The following is a 16,680-nucleotide window of genomic DNA, read 5'->3' as shown; positions in this document are numbered from 1 at the left end:
CTTAATGCTTTAGTGCACAGTGAGAATACAGAGATTACAAGTTGGAAAACCTGAAATGCAAACAACCATCAGGATGGATTGCAGTGCCTGAAATTTCAGGTAACTGTGTTGTAACATTTGATCTGAAAGATCTATCCATTTATCCTCTGGCTGTCACATAACATAAGCAACATGTTGTGCCTTGTGACAACCTGAACAACGTTTCTGTAAAGCTTTGGAGCTGTAATATGGCACAGTGATTAGGATGAAGAGCCTTTCAGGAGAGCTGGCTTAAGGGAAAGAAGTCAAAAAAATGCCCTTTCTCAGTCACACGTTTCCTGAAGGAGGTCTGCAGTTGTAGTGCATGTCTTCCTGGGATTGTGAGGCTGAATAAAGAAAAGCTTGGAATAAAAGTACATACAGATGCCTTTTTTCTTATTTCTGAAGCATTTTTCTTTGTTCAGTCAAGGTTCATTTTGCAGTTTTAGGTCACATTCTTTCTGTGATGCAATTTAATGCATTTAATCTGTGGGAAATGCTGTTGATGTCAGAGCAATAAATAGACATACCCTTATTGTCAGCTCTCTTCTGAAATCTCTTCGTCAATCCTGTTCTGTTCTGTAAGGTGTCCTCTGTTGTGTGAGGACCAGGAAGAGCTGCAGCCGAAGGTTGCACGCAATGCAATCGGTGACAGGCTGATGGGATGGTGACTCACTGCTGGAGAAAAGTCAGCTAGATAGGCTGCGGCTCAAAATAGTTGCCTGTGGCAGAAAGAAAGCATGCAAAATTAATTGAAAATAAAGATGATACAAATGCCACAAAGCCTGTTAGGTTTCTGTCCTAATACGTGAATTGTTGCACTCAAACCCAGCAGGACTGTGCTGGTTCTGAGTGTCACTCAGGATCTGCCGAGTATTTTTGCAGATGATGAAAGCAAGCAGTGATTTAAAATATGCTTGGTGGGCTCAGTGGTTGGGTGTTATTTTAGATCACAGCTTTTCTCAGTACTGCACCATTACTTCAGCTTTCTTTTAGTTTTCTTCGAGTCCAAAAATCCTGTTTTGCTCTTCTGTAGTGGTTGGTTCTTAGGTCAAGGAGTGGAAGGAAATTGCTTTTGGTAAGTAAAAATAGAAGACTGTTGTAGGAGGCGTGCAGTGGAGTGGTTACTTTGGGATGCAAAGAGGATCCGTGAAGCAGCTCTGAACTATGTGAAGTGCTCACCCTATGTGGAGTGCCTGCAGAACTCATACACGCCCTCAAACCCAGTTACGCTCCGTTCTGATTGCAAAGTAGCTTTATTTGGATAACAACTGCAGCTAAAAAGGATTTGGGTCGCAGGAGAGCGAAGGTGCTGTTAGGAAAGGGCTGAGAGAGCAGGCAGTGAAAGCAGGGGGATGGACAGTGTTATTTTTATTAAAAAGCTTTCAGAGTTGGCAGTTGATCTGTGCTGTTAGTTTTTTAGCAAGACTTTCTTCTCCGTTCCTCTGCTGCTCTTTCTCAGAAGGTGGAAGTGGGAAGTGCTTTGCTGGTGCAGTTCCACAGCCCGTGGGCTCCTGACAGCAGAACTGTCCCTGTGGAAGTGCTCGTGTGTCCTCAGCCCAGTGCCAGGGGCAGGGAAATGGGACAGCCAGAAGAAAGTGAAGGAGTAGAGCGGTAGAGAGGAGCAGAGAAAAGGAGAACTGAAAGTAGGTCGCTGTGCATAGGAAAAAGACAAGAAAAACAGCGTTGTAAGCAGTGAGGGGAGGTTGGTGCGTTGCTCATCAATACTGTTCAGCACTGCAGCCAAATGGAAATAATTTGCTTAGGCAGTGGCAAATGCCCTCTGCACGTACAGCTCTGCCTGCAGCACTCACAGAATCACACAGAATCACAGAATCACCTGGGTTGGAAGGGACCTCAAGGATCATGTAGTTCCAACCCCCCTGCCTAGCAGGGCCGCCAAACATACACATACACCAAACATACACCAAAGATACACATACACCAAACATACACCAAAGATACACTCGTGTATCTGCAGCCCCTGCTTTGCCCCATTCCTGCTGCGTGCCTTTGCTGCAGTGATAGACATCTGTGTTCTGACAGAGCAATTGTTCGTCTGAATTATTTATGGCATATGTGCTATTCTTTGTTTCGCTGAGGCATTTAAAGCAGACTGTTTTCTCTGTTTAATCCTTCAGAGGAGAGCGTGTAAAATGGAGAATAAAAGATAATGGTAGTAAATGTCATTTGGGCACATTAAGAAATCAGCATGAGGGGTGAGAAAAGGAAATTTGTTTCTCATGAATGTGCTTTATTTGAGAATACAAGTTCAAGGCTTTTTGCTACTGCTTAAAACCTCAGACCCAGTGTTGAAATGGCTTTTGTATGAAACCACTAGGATTGAATCAGTGAGGCCTTGCTTTAAGAAATAGCTTAAGGATGTTATGGGACCATAATGAAAGGGTTTGGTTTTGATCTCGATGACAGTGAATGTATCAGTGTTTGCACAAACTGCTGTTTTCTGTTTGCCATTCTCAGGTGCAGAAGTCCTTGATTTATTGTAACAGCAGAAATACCCTCCTCTTGCTTGAAGGAGCAGCTCTTACACCAACCTCTCTTCTCTTTAGCTGGGAGATGAAAGCTCCTAGCCTCCAGTTGGGTGGTAAGGATACCTCTTCATCCAGAAACACAGCAAGGCTCAGTAATTAATCTCCTGCAGGGCCACAAGCCGGTCACTAGGTAATCTTAGTCCTTGATCTCGGTTTCTTTGGCAATTTGTGACAGGCAGGCTTAGGCTGTGTGCTCTGTTCTTTGTTCTCTGACAAGCTTTGTTTTGAAAACTGATTCTGCATGAAGAGGTCTTCCCCATGCCTTGACAAGCAGAGGGGGAGGCTGTCAGCCAGGCATAGCACTGACCACACAATTTTAATGTTATTAATTGATTCTTTTGAGCAAAACTTGTAGGAGTAGAAAGATTTCAGAAACCATAGTTTTACTATTGAAAAGGAGGCCTGGGAGTGAAGAAGTGATTGGGGTACCCACAGCTCACTCAGTGGCATGGAGCTCCATCTGAGGTGTTCAGAAGGGTTTGGATTTGACAAATAGTGACTTACCTTCCCTCTTGTAATTACAAGTTCAGCATTTTAGCACATGTTAGTTTTTACAGCCTTTAGGAGCCTAAAGCATGATTGCTTCTAAAGCTGAGAGATTTTGAAGGCTAGAAACATCTTGACATACAGGGTGAAGAGGTTCCTCAGTGCTAGGCTGGGATTTGGTGCGTGAAAGGGAAGGAGGGCTGTGAACGGGGCTGGATCAGGTGCACAGGAATGTGGTGCAGGATGATACAGCACAAGTTGTTCGTTCTGTTTCATGCAGCTACAGCAGTGCATCAGTGACAGCAGGCTGCCACAGAATTGGTCAGCAGCAAATTGTAAGGTATCCAACAGCAGGTGGTTGCTGCAAACAAACCCTATATCTCAGGGTACCTCAGCTTCCAGCCTTACCCCTTGGGTGCTGCTGCCCACCCCTTGCTGAGTGCAGAGCATGAAGTTCTGGAGTAAGAACATGGATTTTCGCTATCACTTCTATGTTTCTCTGTGTAGAAATTGCCTCGGGCAGGGACCACTGGGTCAGCGCCAGGCTTACGGGGGTGTACAGTGGTGCTCCAATTTTAAATGAAACTAATGGAAAGGAGAAGATTGATGAGGCTTAGATCAGCTAGAGAGAAAGCAACCTTTTATTACGACAGCCTGTAATCACCACAGGGCTACTTCATAGTAAGTCACTAATCTGGATCAATTGGGGTGGTGACATTCATCTCCTGGTTCATTTCAGCATGGTCCTTAACATCAGTCCAGCCTCTGCTGTCACTGTAATTGCCTTTTATCGCTCTTGGAGATTGCTTTTCCCTGGAGAAAACTTGTGGTGTTTTTTCATTACCAAGGTAGGGAAACAAGGCTCAGCAGGAGAGAGTTGCACTGTCTTCACTGATTTTTCTTTTATTTGGTCCGAAACAAAGACTTGTTTGTGAGCAGTACTGATCAGCCTGTACAAAACTCATCACCACAGCATCTGTGGCTTTCCAGCAAAGCGTGAAGCAATATAGCAGTCAGCTGTCACATTTTGGTCTGAGCTGTGCATTGCTCTAGATACTGGCTTTGCCTGGCGTTCTTGTGACGGCTGAGTTATAACAGAGTGCTCTGCAACAAAACAAGCACCTATTTTGTCCAGTGTTTTTATTTGCTCTGTGAGAGTATTTGTTCTTGTTCTTTCTGAGTTTTGTAGCTTTTTAGCCCAATTACAATTCCTTTCTACATTTGGCGTGTATATTTAATTGGCTCTTGGAGATCACCAGGGAACGTGTCTGTAGAGCAGCTTACAAAGGGGAAGGGGTGAAATCCATGGTAAGGGTTTTGTTTTGGTGTATGCAATGTATTTTGGGGAATGTAATGTCATGGACATCATTATGTTCTTACACCGTTCAGATAACAACAGAGATGGCCTCATGGAACCCCCTGTTTCCCTCTTCAAAAAGAAGCAAAAAACCTATTTTTTCCCTGAAGTCACTGATTCCATGGACCAAATTGGTAACCATATTTGAGGGAACGTGTCTGATGTTTCACTCAATAGCCTTAGCTATAGGTGCCTGCACAGGTGCTGGATGTGGGTTCTCACACACCAGTAGTGTCACTGGGGGTAATGTGTAACACAGTGCCTTTGCAGCTGCACAGATTGTGTTCTAGAAGTAGGTCAGGCCAGCCCCATACAATCACGACAAACACAGTTCAAACGTGTGCATTTTGCTTTTGTCTGGTCCCTCCCCGCGTGTTCAGCTGCCGTAACTCCCACTCAGCATTCACAATTCCATGACTGCCAGCTGGTATCAAGAACCAAAGCTCCTAGGAAATGCTGCCGCTTTGCAGGACGGAAAGATCACCTTTGAGTTGGAGGCATTGCCACGCGTATTGCTTCAGCCACACTTGGCATACGTCCCCAAGCCTACAAATGCGTTACTTGAGGGATCACCAGAACGCTCTGAAAACCAGCCGGAGGAGTGCTTACTGAAATCAGTGCCTTGCCAGAGGAATAAGCTTTGTTTCCATGCAAATTTTATACCGATACAACACAAAAGGAAAAGCACAAACCACCTGCACGTCCTGCTGCACGTGGGCATGCTCTGAAATTAGACTGGAAGTTTGTCGAACGCATTTAGCAATGTGAAGCAGTTACTCCTCCCATACGGTTTATTGAAGATCTCAGTTTTCAAAGCATGAGTAGCAGTGAGGCCCATCATTCTTTCCAACATGCAAAAGGCACAAAAAAGTCATAAATGTGATTCTGTGCAAAGTGTCTCTAAGAAAACACACAGCGAGAAAATGACAGAAAGGAGCCCCCAGCAGAAGAGAAAGCCAAAGCGTCTTCAGAAAAGTGCTGGAACACTTTTCCAGACAGTTCTGGAAATGGTGGTCCTTGGTCAGAGTCCAGATATGCTCAGGTGGTGAAAGATGCTTTGCAAATCCATGAAAGGAAACTCAAGATGGAAGCAAAAGGCTAAAACAAGGATCCCTTTCGTGTGCCAAAGCTCAGGGTGGAAGTCAAAATCATTCATGTCAGGAGAAAAACGTGGCAGTTAAAGACAGGCATCAAATTCTTTTTTAAAAAGAGCCCACCAAAACCAGACATACAAAGTGGATGTATGCCAAGAGCAGCTCCATACAAATATTCTTTTTGATGAAAGTAATTAAAAAAAAAACAAAAAAGGATAATTGAAGAATGCAAATCCATCTTCACCGTGACCAGCTACTGCACCCTGCCCCAGAAAAGCCTTCGAGCATAACACTGGCTTGTAGAAGAAGAAAGTTCCCACTAGTATACGTGAAATGTGGCCGGTGAACACTCTGGAAACACAAACAGGGCTGAGTATCCAAGTCCCACTGTTAACCTGGGTGTTGGGAGCTCCTCAGGGTGCCCATCTCCCCCTGGAATTGCACCTGCAGTGCTTCCCAGTGGGCACGGGGAGCCAGGCCAGCCCCCAAGCCTCCCACTGGAGTGGAATACTTAAACCTAAAAAGGCATTTACAAGTTGATGCATTTTTGTTGCTGTTATTTCCTTGCAGTATACTTTTCTACTTCTACACTATGGAATGTTACATTAAACAATATTATTATTCATACCTTGCCTCAAATTTCATTACAGTTACTGAGGCTTCGTCATAATTTCACACAGCACAGAGACACCAATCTAAACACCAAGCTGCCAGCATTAGATGTATTTTTTCTTTAAGTACCAGTAAGCAAAATATCCCATTCCCCCCAGAGATCCCATCAGGAAGGAGGCTCCGAAGAAGGAGGGAGGTTTCCGCTTGACCAGCCTGAAGGCATTGGGTACCACTGCGGAGAGCAGCGTGGTATGTATGTCTCCCAAGACTTTCCTGAAGGCAAAGCGTTTCTGTATCCTGTCAAAGAAGGACTGTAGGTTGGGTCTGCTGCCATCTTCCCAGTATTTCTTAGAGAGTCCTAGAAACTTGAGGCGATGCAGGGTAGCTCCTAACAAGATATCGGCCAAGGTAAAGACACATCCGCAGAGCCAAAGTTCACACTTCTGCCCTGGAGAAACAAGTGACAGAAGAGGAAGGATGAGAACAGATCCTTGGATGGATGCTTAAAGGCTTGCTCAAAAGCTCCACAAAGGCAGGAGGTTTTGGATTAGACTCCAAATCCTTTTCTGAGCACTGTGACGTCCCAGAAGACCAGACCTTATCTGTTAGGAGGCCACGTGGTGCCACAAAGCTGGGAACGTGCAACAGGCATTTATAACCCGCATGGAGACACAAATCAATATCTACAAAATAGCTGTGTTGTGGCTCAGTGACCACTTTGCTGCATTAATGCTCAGAGAGAGCAACAGCATTTGTCCTTGGCTGCTGCTGGGCGATGCAAGCTGTTTGACACGGTAACACGGTCCTATTTTAGGGATGTGAGAAATCCTTGGGAATCAAAACCATCTGCTGGCACAGCCTGCCTACTCTCCCTGCATGCTGCTGGGGAGGTCCTGACTCAGTCCCCTCTCTAGCACTAAGACACCAAATTGCTTTAGTGCCACGAACGAGTGCTGGGCATGAGAGAATGTATCACAGCACTGATAGTCCCTGATAGTGGTGAGCCTGGAAACAACATCATCCAGGATATGTCCATGAAAAAGCATGCTGGAAGAAGCTGGCTCAGGTTATTTCCTGCTAACAAGGAGGAAATAAAGGGAGGTACAGGAAAGGAAAGAACTACAGAAGGAGCACAAAACCCGGATGTCCACTGCATAGAGCTGTGCCTTGGATATCCCTGCTTGTTATGCTTTGCAAGCAAGCAGTGGAGCTGGGATGCTGCTCAGCACCCGCCCAGCAAATCTCAGAAGCAGAAGTAAAGCACAGTACATGGTAAGAAATCCAGTTCCTGCTCTCTCTGGGCTGCAGAGAAACATTATCCTCCTTTGTAGGATCTAAATGAAAAGGAGACCCCAAAATGCTGAGATGTGCTGGGAAGGGAAGGTGGGATCTGCTGCTGGCCATAGGGATCGGGATCTGTGCTCTGCACCCACCTTAAAACCTGGGATGCTTTGCACCAAATCCTTTATTTTGGCTCTCCTCCACTGCCCTGAGCAGTTAGTATTGCTGTGTGAGGCTCTGCTTAACAGACAGGGTGGAAGGCTGGTGCCTGGAGGCAGCCCTGTGCTCAGGCACAACTGAAGCTCAGCTGCCTGCGGGGCCAGGCCATGAGAGTTATTGGTAATTAGCAGGCCTCGTTTGTACCAGCCTGGCAGCCTGCCTAATCCTGCCAGAGGCACAGCCTGAGTGGACAGATTGCCTAGGCCTAATTAGTCAATAAATATTTTCAGTGGCTAATAAATTGTGGGGGTGCTACAGCCGGAGCCTGCTGCAGGCTGCGTGGCCCTGGGGCTGGCAGGTGGAGGACCTGGAAGTGGGGGGCACCGCACCTGGCTGGAGCAGCTCTGCAGAGGGCACCTAAGGAGGCAGAATCCTGCTGAATCCCCCCCAGCCCTCAGGTCAGTCAGTGAGGTTGCCTGCTGGATGCAATTAAGCCGCTGCCTGGTGCCGCATTGAGACCTCAGGGCACGCTGCAGCCCTGTGCTGTGCTCGTGGGCCCCATGACGCACGGCTCCCCACATAGGGCCGGCTGTGGGGCTGCCCCTCGTTAACACCTCTGGGCTGTGCTCCATCCCTGCCATCGTCAGCTGTCCCGGGGTTAGGAGCCCTGCTCCAGAGGGATGCTGAGGTGACGGTGGGACAAGCGATGCGCGGCCGTGCCTGTGCTGCCAGGGCTGTGGGATGGCTCTCGGCGGGTGCTCGGCGGTGTTTGTTTGAGGTCAGGGCAGGCCGCAGCCACTCCAGCCCTCCTGCTGCTGACTGACGCACGAGCTGCTGCCTCACCGGGCTCCTCAGTGCCACCAGGCTCCCCGCCGTGTGCCACGGCCCGGTGCTGAGCGCTGGGAGCCCGGGGAGGTGGGCAGGCAGAGAAGACTTGCAGGTGACACACATCTGTGGTGACACGATGCCAAATCCTCCTCCCCCCATGGAGGCAATGGGCACAGAACGGGACCGCAGGGTTAGCGGCCGGTTGGTGGGTCACTGTGGAAGGTGGGACGTGTCACCATGCTGCAGTGACTGCAGAGCTCCTGCAAAGCAGCCAGGAGGAGCAAAGCTGCGAGGTAGAGGGGCTACCTGGAGGTCAGCAAGGAAATAACAGCTGCGTGCCCTAAATGGGAGAGCCCCACATGGTCTGCAGCAGCCCCTCTACTGTCAGTGCAAGCCCCATGGAACTCCGTGTGGGCTTTCACAGTGTGCAGAGCCATCGGCCATCCCCAAAGCAGCACACTGTCTGAACACCATCCAGCACCTACCTTGGTACTCCAGCTTCCTCTTCTCCAGCTCAGCCTCGATCTGGTCCAGCACCATTCCCAGCTCCCCCAGGATTTTCTTCAAGTAATTCACGTTGTCGTGCTCCAGGATCTTGGCCTGATGGAGAGCAGTGGTGACACGGATGGATGGACCAATGGCTGTGCATCCCCACAGTCATGCCCACCACCAAAGAGCCTCGTGTGGCTCTGGCCGACTCACCATGAGCTTCTTCTGCTTGGAGAGGTATGGCTCTGTCAGCGGTGGTTCCTCCTCATGGTCCAGCTTCATCAGTTCCGTGCTGGCATTAGCCAAATGCCCTGGGGGAGATAGACAGAGGGGCTGCAGGGTCTGTCCTCCCACCCGGAGCTGCTGGCTGTGTGTGAGGGCAGGGACGAGCTGAGGGCAGGCAGGAGCTGAGCCTACTGGAGTATTCCCTGGTGAGCCGCAGCCTTGCCAACTTTTACAGCAGGAAAATGGTTTGTTCAGCAGGCTGGAAGTGCAGCTTTGGAGTACTCCCATCCCACAGGTTAGCCTGGGAAGCAGCTGAGCTCCCTTCAGAGAGCTTAATTAAGAGGGATTTGCAGGCACAATCCCGCTGTTTTGTTTGAAAATGAGACTTTTTGATGCATTAAATAGCTTTGAAGTGCTGTTCCTCTGTGTTAAAAAAGAATAGACTGTGTGGCTCAGCTTCCCCTGGAGCCGCTTTTCCCATCTCTGCTGGGAGAAGCACAGATCAGCCCCATTCGCTGGGCTGTGCGATGCAACACCAGGAAGAAAACGGGTGTCTGTCCCAAAGCACTGATGGGAGAGATGACAACAAAACCAAGGGTGGGGTTGGATTTAAGGAGCATAGCTGGTGTTTGGTTCAGCCTCGCTGTCTGCCAGGCCTTTCCCAACAGTGAGGCTCGGGGCCAGAGTAAAATTCAGATCCTAGTTCCCCTGGCATGGCCTGGGCTGCTGCTGAGGTTTAGAGTGTGCTGCACAGATCAGGTTTTGGTTTATTGCACCAGCTGCTAATTGCTAAACACCAGCAAACATGTTCACACAAGTCCAGAACAACACAGACTGCCTGCTGCAAGAGCTCCTTGCACAGGGCAGCCTCCTCCCCGCTGTGCAGTGCACAGATGGAGGGATTTGGTAAGAAAAAATACGAGGGAGAGGAAAAGGTACTCAATCTCCATGGATGGGAGTCTTCCAGGACTTCTGCTCTGTTCCCATTTTCAGCCTTGAGGGTTTGCCTCTGCCTGCCCAGAGCTACCAAGCTGCTTTTTCCCTGTCCTGCCCCTTACTCTGATTTTTTTCCTGGAAATTATTACAACATCAGCAAGATGCAGAGCTGGTCTGCAAATCAGGGCCTGCCTTCCCCTGTCTCTGTGGCAGAGCCAGAGGGAGCCGTGTCCATGTGCAGGGTGCAGCCCCACTGGCAGCCCACTGGTGAACGGTGGAAGGGGTCTGGGAGGGAACCCACAGCACAGGAGCCTGAAGGCCAAGGATACAGGACAGGGCCGTGGGTACCCCCGTGCCTGAGTCAGGGTCCTGGCCTGCCCTGTGTCATTTTAATCCCACAAATCCCAGGTTCCAGCTCTGGCTGCATGCAGAGGCTCTGGGGAGTCAAACTGGCTGCAGCCTTGGAGGTCAGAGCCGTGCTGTCACCGTGTGCATCCCCACTCCAATGAGGGGGGTCCCTGGGCTCAGCTGTGCTCATCCACCTGCCCAGGTACAGCACTTGGGGCTGCGGAGCAGGAGCAGGCCAGGAGGGTGGCCGCGCTTGGGCCGGGAGCGCAGCAGCGCTGGCAGGTTTGGGTTCGTATCATGTGTTGTGTTTGCTGCCTTTGCAAATCATATCTGTGCTGCCAGCAATACCAGCAGGGAAATTCAGCATTTCATTGCCTTGGCTCCATCAGGGCATCAGAAGGGCGGGAAGGGTCTCGTACAAGGGAGCTAATGGAGGGAAGGGAGCAGGGTAAATGGCAGAAGAGGATACAAAATGCAGAGTAACACTTTAGGGCTGCAATAAATTGCCCCAAGCTGGACTAACCTCCTCCTGGCAGGCACCATCTGTCTCCATCCTTGTTCCTCTGAATGAGAGCTTGGCTCTGCCAGTATGGGTGTGGGTGCAGCCAGCAGTAGGCTCTACACTGCCACAAAATAGCAAAGCTCCCTGTTTTCCACCAGGAGCCTGCAGTGGCTGTTGGGGTTCTCTGTTCCTACAGAGGTACTCTGAGCCTCTCAGCCAGAATACCAGCCAATGTCCTTGGCTGGTAACTCACAGGGGAGACGGTGTTTATTATGGGAGCTGCCTGCAGACGGAGCCTACCAGACGGGAGGTGCAGGGCCGGAATCCTGCCGGCTCCCTGCCCCAGAGGTGACTTACTGCGGATCTCAGCGGTCGCGTACTTTGGGATCATGGAGTCGGTGGTGAGCTCGGGGTGCAGAATGCAGCCATGTGTGTAGGCATCCATGGGCAGTGAGTCCAGCAGCTCCCGGTACTGCAACACCCGCGAGTGCAGCAGGGTCCCGGGTTCAGGGATCAGCTGGGGGACGTTCTCTGGAAGGGGCAAATTGAAAATGTGTTAGAGGTGCTGGAACTTTTGGGGACAGGTGCTCATGGTCGCATAGCGGAGACCATTCCATATGGGTTACAAAGGAGTGGATGACAAAACAAAGAGCTGAACATATCTCCCTCAGTGCCAGGACTATCTTCTCCCCAGGGCTCTGCACCTCCTCGGTTTGTTGGGTTTTATTCACCTTGGTGGGGTGGCTGTTTGTATTGTACTCTTTTTTATTATGTTTACAGCTCAGAATACACAGCGGATGGCAGCAGGAGGGAAACATTGCTCTTGTCTCCCCCAAGAACATCAGGAGCTTTTCTTTATGGGATCATAAATGTTTATGACTTCTGTGGATAGTTAACAGGTAGTGGGTGAATTTACTGCTGAGATTCCGAGCTGGGCTGTCTGCAGAACAGGGCTCTCCACAAGCCAGCAGCTGGAGCTAGCAAAGCTCACAGCAGCTGATGGACTTTTGCAGATGTGGCCAATGCTGCTGCTTAACTAAGGAACTGAAACGATGGCTCTGGCCCCACTGCAAGACTGGCCAAGCAGTCATCCTTTGCTGTTGGCCGATCTCAGTGTCACCAGCAGAAAAAGTCAGTACTTCCATTCCTGGAAGCTGTGAGCATACTTCCTTACACAGGATTTCCAAGCTCTGAGCGTTGCTGCAAGGTGAGTTCTACCTCCTTGCAGCAATACAGAGACATCCTGATGATGCCCTTCCCACTTAACATGGGTGGATGAAGGCCCTAAAACAGAACAGGTGCGGAAGGGAGACATCCTTCCTCTTTGCAGGTTTTCCTACGTGGCACTTCTTAGTGGGAAGGTGAGGCCGTGCACCTGGCTGCAAAACCTCAAGGGCAGGAGTTTTTCCAGAGCAGTGGGGAGGGAGCACAGTGTTCTGCTGTGGAAGAAAACATAACTGACAGCGGAAAGATTTTGTTGCCAACTCTTGAAGATAAATACTTTCAATGTTTTGGAGGGCAAGGGAAGAGACAGGAGAAATTGAGCCGGTAGCTCTGCTGGCTTCCAACCACAAGTGCATGGCACACTGCTGATTGTTCCCGCAAAACAGAGCGCAGTGTCTCCTGCTAGAGCCATGAATCCCCAGCGTGCTCAGAGCTGTTCCCTGCCGCCACGTCAGCCCACATCCCCTGCTGGGACAGCGTGCTGCCAACATATGCCGGGTCAGCTGCTCTCCGTAGGGACCGGGCGGCAGCACGGAGCAGTGTGAGGACTGCAGCCCCACGCAGCAGTGTGCCCCAAGGACGCGGGGCTGCCCCATCCGTGGGGCCGCTGCTGTGAGGGCTCCTCTGTGGGGCTCTGGTGTTTATCTGTCTGTCTGTCATCCCAGCGGCAAGGAAGTGCGGCACCTCTGCTGAGCACGATGGCGGCCGGGCCGGGAGAGGACAGCAGCTGAGCTGGCACGGTGCCTGTGCTTGGGGAGCTATTTAGAGATGTTTTTGATGCCTCCGCCGCAAGGCTGATGGATGCTGGGGCGAGAGTCTTGATGCCACAGCCAAAGCTCCGTGCTGGGCTTTGAAGTCTCCCAGCGGAGCATCGCAGCGTGGCAGCCTGCGGATTTGGGATGACATGGACTAAGGGGCTGGAGATGCTACTTGCCAAAGCATCTGCGTGAGGAGCGGCCTCGGACCTCAGCGTCCCAGCTTCAGCCCTGCTCCAAGGGGAGGACACAGGAGTTCCCTCTCAGCCGTCCCTTCCTCTGGATCTCTGTCACTCTGTCCCCAGCGTGCAGAGCCTGGTGGGATGCCACCGCACACCATGGGCTCCCCAAGCCATGGAGATGGGAGGAGTGGTTCAGCTTGGGAGCACAGACTCTAGGACAGAAGGGCAAACCCAGTTGCAGCTCTCCCAAATCCCCCTTGCAGGATTTGCAAGGGATGTCTGAGGATTTCTGCTGGAAATCCTTCATTCTGATAGGAAAGCGTGAGAATTGGACGTGAGCGAGCCAAACCTTTGTGGGAGGAAAGGGGTGCATTTGGCCACCGACATTCAAATCTGCCCTACGTTTGTGCTGAGACGAAGCCCGGCACGCAGCTGTGCCCCCGTTACCTCCTGTGAAGTTCCTCTCCATGTAGTCGATGATCTGGTTGTAGTCACTGATGATGTTGTCCCGGTGGATGATGACGGGCACCTCCTCGCCCAGGTTGAGCCGCATGAACCAGGGCTCCTTGTGCTCCAGCAGCGGCATGCTGACATCGCGCTCCTCGCAGGGCAGCCCCTTCTCAGCGATGACCAAGCGCACCTGCAGCGGGGCACAGAGGGACAGCTCAGCCCCACAGCCCCACAAGTGCCCTGAGCGCACTGCAGAATCCAGGCAGGCAGCTGAGTGAGGATCTCCGTTCCTGGCAGTGGAGGGAACGTCCCAAAGGAGACCCACAACCGCCCGAACTTTGCAGGGTCGCCTCTGTCTGGCCCGTGGCGCTGTGACAGCAGCTGCGGTGAGGGCTCTGGGAGGGCTGAACGGCAGCCCTCAGCCCCCAGGTGTGGGTGGCCAGGGAGAGCAGCAGCACAGACCCGAGGAAGAGGAGGCTGAAGTGATGCTGCCCCTTGCTTGCACTGGGTGCTGCAGCTCGGCTGGAGGAAGCCCACGCCATAACTCAGGTATGTCCTTCTCTTGGGGTTGGGCTCTGGCTTTTCTGGGCACGTCTTGAGCAGGAGAAAGGCTTTGCTTTGGGGAGGATTCCAGGCACTTGCGGTGCTCCGGGGAGTCCTGGCAGCAAGCAGAGTTCGATGGGGGATTTTGTTCCCCTTTTCCCTGCTGGAGCCACGCATTGCCCCTTTGTCCCCATGCATTTCCCATACAGCAGCCACCCAGGGACATCACACAGCCCTCTGCAACCCCTTGGCGCCCCGGTGCCTGGTTTCCCCCTCCTCTCTGCTTAGAGCTCTTTCCCAACCTTAAGGATTCTACGAGGCTCTCGGCTGCCACCAGCCCGTTGTACAGGTGGGAATGCTGACTCCGGCCCTGGGCACCTTGGGGCATCACATGCAGCCCGGCATCCTCCTCTTCTGCTCTTCTCCGTGCTCGCTGTGAATGTGCACTCAGAAATCTCACTTCAGGCTTCCGAGTTATTAAGAACACGTGACCTTTGTGACCCAAGTGTGTCAAACAGGCAAAAAAAGCCTTGAGGGCTCGTCGGAGAGCCGTGCCTCACAGAAGTGCTGAATGAAGGAGAATTGCATGTTCTTCTCCAGCTGATGGCAGCTAAAAATGCGCCTTAACAAATATGGGCATTTCTATGAGTACGTCAGAGTTGCAGGGGAATAAGTGAATTAAATAATGAATTATTTAATAGCTGACAAAATAGTAAAAGAGAAGAATAAAGCCAAACCTGGAAAGGCAGGCTCCGTGTGTGGAGATTGTCCCTCGGAGGGCAGGAGGATGCTGGGAGCAGAGCCCAACAAGGGCTACCGTATCTCCCCTCACTCCCAATCCTTTTCACCACCAGTACCTTGGAGTGGGACGGCAGGGGCTGAGGACTCCCGGGGTGCCCTGAAGCGGGGTCCTGGGGCTGTCAGCAGCACAAGAATGAAATCATCCCTGTGGCAGCCCCGGGAGCTCGGGTGGATGGGATAAGCGCCGTGGCCCTGCTGCATCAGGCGCCTGCAGGTCCTTTGTGCGCAGGGCAGACGGGGACATCCCTGCTCACTGTGGGGCTCCAGGGGCCTCTTGTTGGGATGGCTTTGTGCTCCCCGGGGGCCCCCGGCAGCTCTCTGCCCACCTGACATTGATGGCACGGGAGTGGTAGAAGGCCCGGCTGATGGTCAGCTTTATGGCACTGCTGCCATGCTGCAAAATGAGCATTGGGATCGCCTGGAAAAAGTGATCTGGGGACTGCCTGGCTCCCGTGCTTTGCTCAGAGATGGAGGACCTCTGGAGTGGGATTTCCAGGGCCCTGCTGCAATGCTGGGGCAAATTTCTCCCGGCACAGGGCTGTGTTTCCCGGGGTCGCTCCCTGCGCTGGCTGTGCGAGGTCCCCACAGCTGCAGGGTGGTCCCCGGCTCAGCCTTTGTCTGCGCTTTGCTTGCGTTCGGCTGTGAGCGAGCACAAAGCAGAGGCGTCTCCTGCTGCAAACCCCGGGCTGAAAGCAAAAGCAGGGTTTGGCTGAGCCCCCCCTCCCTGGGGAGATGCTGATAAAACACAGAAATACGGTACAAAAGGGTCAACCGGGTGCTTGCTGCTCCCCTCGCCCACCCTGGGAAACCGCTGCGTGCGGAGCCATCCTCCCGAGCCAAGGGTATGCCCTGCCCGGAGAGGTGATTCCTCTGGGAAGCCGGCCGAGCTGTTACCTTTTGGGAGCTGAAGGACTGGGTCCAGTGGTACAAAACCAGCCTGTCCTGGGATCTGAGAGCGGGGTCCGTCGGATCCTGATTTTCCTCCCCCTCCTTGGATTTCCCCGCGTCGTTCTCCAGCGCCGAGATGGGCCACCAGCTGCAGTTGGTGGGAGTAACGTTATTGGGAGTCGCCATGACAGCCTGTGAGCGGAGGGGGACGATGGAGGAGCCGCGCTAGCCCAGCATCACATGGGCTCGGCGAGCAGCATCACTCCCGGGGCAGCTCCATCTCGCTGTGCTGGGGCTGGGCAGCGGGCGCGGGGCTGGGAAAGGGGAGCGCGGCCTCACGGCTCCTGGCAGGGCTCCCTGCGGAGCGGGCATGCTCGTGGCATCGCTGCCGTAGGAGGATGCTGCTCCCACTGCCTGCCCAGCGATTCAGGGCAGCCCTGGCCTGAGTTATTTTGCGGCAGGCATTCAGGTTTTGTGCTGCTTCTGATATGGTAGATAGGCAGTGAAGAGCTGCATCAAGAGATGCTGGCTTTAAAACGTCCAGCGGGTGCCTTGCTGCCTTATAACGTTGCACGGGAAAAGCAGCAGTGGTTCTTCAGAGACACGCAGTGATCTGGGGAGGGGACGGGTTGGTTCCTGCCTGATGGGTGCTGTGCACTGAGGCTGGAGCCCCATCCTGTGCCAAAGCAGAATTGACCCTGGGTTATTTTCAGAAGGTCAGGGTGTGGGGACATGTGTCGCACCTGGGGAGCCGTGCTGCCTGCAGCTTTGCCATCTGAGCACTGCAGTGTTCCAGCACAGGTTTGCACACCCCTGCACAGCAGCCGGCACATCTCTGGCTGCACCAGCGTGGAAAAATGTGCTGTGTTCAATGCCCTTGGGGATGCCCATGGGGAAACGGTGATGCTCCAGGGCTGCAAAACCACGCTGGTGGCACTCACTGCTGCAAA

At 52.1% G+C, this 16,680-nt stretch overlaps 1 protein-coding gene across 4 annotated transcripts; it reads right to left on the bottom strand.

Annotated features, from left to right (window-relative positions):
* Positions 1 to 6,223: 6,223 nt before the first annotated feature.
* Positions 6,224 to 15,916, bottom strand: GDAP1L1 (ganglioside induced differentiation associated protein 1 like 1; the record flags this gene model as incomplete). 4 transcript variants are annotated; one of them, XM_079543238.1, is made up of 6 exons in its annotated part: positions 6,224 to 6,567; positions 8,873 to 8,987; positions 9,090 to 9,187; positions 11,245 to 11,418; positions 13,451 to 13,688; positions 15,737 to 15,916. In XM_079543238.1, the coding sequence occupies 6 exons, from the start codon at positions 15,914 to 15,916 to the stop codon at positions 6,224 to 6,226; spliced, it is 1,149 nt and encodes a 382-aa protein (XP_079399364.1). The 4 variants fall into 4 exon arrangements, with proteins under 4 accessions (XP_079399364.1, XP_079399365.1, XP_079399366.1 ...); XM_079543239.1 differs by having other exon boundaries at positions 13,496 to 13,688; XM_079543240.1 differs by lacking the exon at positions 11,245 to 11,418 and having other exon boundaries at positions 13,496 to 13,688.
* Between the last annotated feature and the right edge of the window lie 764 nt (positions 15,917 to 16,680).

This window comes from Tetrao urogallus, assembly GCF_951394365.1.
Source record: "Tetrao urogallus genome assembly, chromosome: 16".
NCBI lineage: Eukaryota > Metazoa > Chordata > Aves > Galliformes > Phasianidae > Tetrao > Tetrao urogallus.
Note: the sequence above shows the minus strand (reverse complement) of the source record. Positions and strands in the feature narration are given on the sequence as shown.